We start from the raw sequence: 2,500 nt of genomic DNA, 5'->3' as shown, positions 1-2,500 counted from the left end.
ATCTCCGTCTTGTTTCTATCTTTCCAGAGTAACGCTGCCGTGTAAGGTAACTTCTACAGATATAGTTAGTTTTATATTGTTTATCTCCGTCTTGTTTCTATCTTTCCAGAGTAACGCTGCCGTGTGAGGTAACTTCTACAGATATAGTTAGTTTCATATTGTTTATCTCCTGTCTTGATTCTGCTTGTTTTTCCAGAGTAACGCTACCGTGTGAGGTAACTTCTACAGATATAGTTAGTTTCATATTGTTTATCTCCGTGTTGATTCTGCTTGTTTTTCCAGAGTAACGCTACCGTGTGAGGTAACTTCTACAGCGGGCGGTCCCAGATCTACAGCACGGTTACTCGGCTTTACACACACAGCAACAACATTCATGCACAAAGCTGGTTTTTAAACATTAATACATAGTTGGATGACATTACATCATAAGGCTTGTAGGGAAAATGTGGTGAAATAGAGACGCAAAGTTCCTCCCTCTTCTGGTGGACCTCATGGGCCTTATGTCAGAAAATAATATGCACAGTAGTCAACGGGAGAGACATATTTTTGGGGGATTGAGCCATGAATTACACATATGATGTTCGTCCCTTTTAACTGAAGAAAGTCTCAGTTTGCTGTAGGTTTGTCGTAGCACCACCTAATTTAAAGGTGAAATCGTCATGGAGCTACATGCTGTATTTTGTTTCGCACAACTTACGTCACCTTGCCTGGTGCCGTGCTCGCTAGCTTACCTGATGGGTTTTATCCCAAAGACGTTTTATGGGCCGAGAAGCGAAGGAACGAGCCAGATCCGTAGCTACACCCCATCTCACTGATGCGACTTAGGGGTGACAAGTCTTTCTAATGACTTATTCTCTCAGTCTTATACTTCAACAGTTTAACGACAAACTAGACTTTCTCGACTTGCTAAAAAAAATTAATTAAAATTACAGTTTATCTTTTTTAAATTGACAAAACATCATATGTGTAATTTGTGGCTGAATTCAACAGAATACATTTTTTTTCACCTTCACTAACTGTACATATTCTCTCTGAAATAAGCGGCACGTTTAATCTCAGAACGATGTGCACCTTGTTGCTGCGGTTTCCTGGTTGAATGACGGCTTAGAGATGCATTTTCTCTCGTTTCAGACCGTTCTCATGATGTGACGTGTGTATGACACAGCAGATAGCTCACAATGCGTACACATAACTCAGCTTAAGAAAGTCGGCGTTCGTGTTTATGCAAAGTCATGATGCCACGTTGCTCGTTTGGCAGGTGTGTCTCTGGGTTACCCAATCAGTAGAGACGGCTCGTTAACCCTCGTGTTGTCCTCTGGTCAAATTTGACCCACATTCAGGTTGTTGTGTTGGGGCCTTTGAAATAAGCGCTGAAAATGTCAAAATTAGAAATATCGAATAACTTCTGAAAAAGTTTCCTTCTTTTATTTCAAAGCACCCACAACATTGAAAAAAAGAAAAATGTTGGAAGAAGCCGTAACAGTGATGAATAAAAGGAACCAAAACATTTTTGTTTTTTTTTCAAGGTTGACTGGAAGACAACCCAAGGGTTAAACTCGTGGTAATAACAGCAAAGCGCTTTCACACACAACACGGTGTTCAACGCACCCCCGTTTCAGTTTTAAATTAAACGTGTTGCTCCACCTGAAGTGGGAGGGACTTTTCCTCTCTATGGGGACCAGCTGGAAGACCTGGACCATGTGCACAATACCGATTCTTTATGTGTGTTCAGGTTACATGAGTTCAGCCAGGAGGTCAGAGTCCAGCGACAGGTTGTTCAGTTTAAATTAAAGCTCCTGCTCAGCCAGTAAGAAACGGACATCCGCCCTGGTTGTTATCTCCTGGCTGCAGGATCAAAGTGAGAGTAAGTTGAAATAACAAGACAAAACAACCTTTGCTTTGGGGGGATCAGGGGGAGAGCTGGGCCTTTAGAGGTCATAGAGGACCTCCAGCACAGTGGCCAGGGACCAGGCCTGGGTCTCACAGCTGAACGGGCAGTACTGGCCGTTCTCATTGGTCAGCTCTGGCAGACCCTTCCACGGAGACCTGACAACACACCAACAACGAAGAATCAAACATTACACTGTGTGTACCGTCCAGTCATTCTGTATACATGTTCATACGTTCTCTGTGGATCTGGAAAATATACCCTAACATTGATTTAAAGTGATTTAAAACAAGTCTGCTTGTTTTCAGAATCAGAATCAGAAATACTTTATTGATCCCCGAAGGGAAACTCTGTGTTGCAGTTGCACAAATACTAGAAATATAAATAAAAATTATAAGGAGTGTGGATATTTACATAGTTAAAGGAATATTATGATACAGTATTTACATAATTAACATTATAAAAACGGCCAATAGTAACACTGCAATAGTAGAAAGGTTGGATTTGATGGTGTTTACCAGAGTAAAGTAGACAAGGACGGTCTCACCTCTCCAGGTGTGTGTAGTGTGTGTAGTGTTGTGAGAGGACGGTCTTACCTCTCCAGGTGTGTGT

The 2,500-nt window shown here is 41.7% G+C and overlaps 1 protein-coding gene and 1 long non-coding RNA gene across 2 annotated transcripts in view; both read right to left on the bottom strand.

The window, feature by feature from the left end:
* Positions 1–701, bottom strand: part of LOC117954661 — a 10,454-nt gene extending 9,753 nt beyond the window's left edge. Inside the window, exon 1 of the long non-coding RNA XR_004658852.1 lies at positions 294–701. This is a non-coding gene — a long non-coding RNA (uncharacterized LOC117954661). The remainder of the gene's footprint in view (positions 1–293) is intronic.
* Positions 702–1,873: 1,172 nt separating this feature from the next.
* The window catches only part of LOC117953970 (glycogen debranching enzyme-like), a 29,744-nt gene continuing 29,117 nt past the window's right edge, over positions 1,874–2,500 (bottom strand). The window contains exon 34 of the mRNA XM_034887389.1: positions 1,874–2,046. Coding sequence (XP_034743280.1) covers positions 1,929–2,046 — 118 coding nt within the window. The 3' untranslated portion in view covers positions 1,874–1,928. The remainder of the gene's footprint in view (positions 2,047–2,500) is intronic.

Source organism: Etheostoma cragini, chromosome 12 (assembly GCF_013103735.1).
Source record: "Etheostoma cragini isolate CJK2018 chromosome 12, CSU_Ecrag_1.0, whole genome shotgun sequence".
In the NCBI taxonomy this organism is placed as follows: domain Eukaryota; kingdom Metazoa; phylum Chordata; class Actinopteri; order Perciformes; family Percidae; genus Etheostoma; species Etheostoma cragini.
The sequence above is the reverse complement of the archived record's forward strand: the minus strand, read 5'-3'. Positions and strand labels throughout refer to the sequence as shown.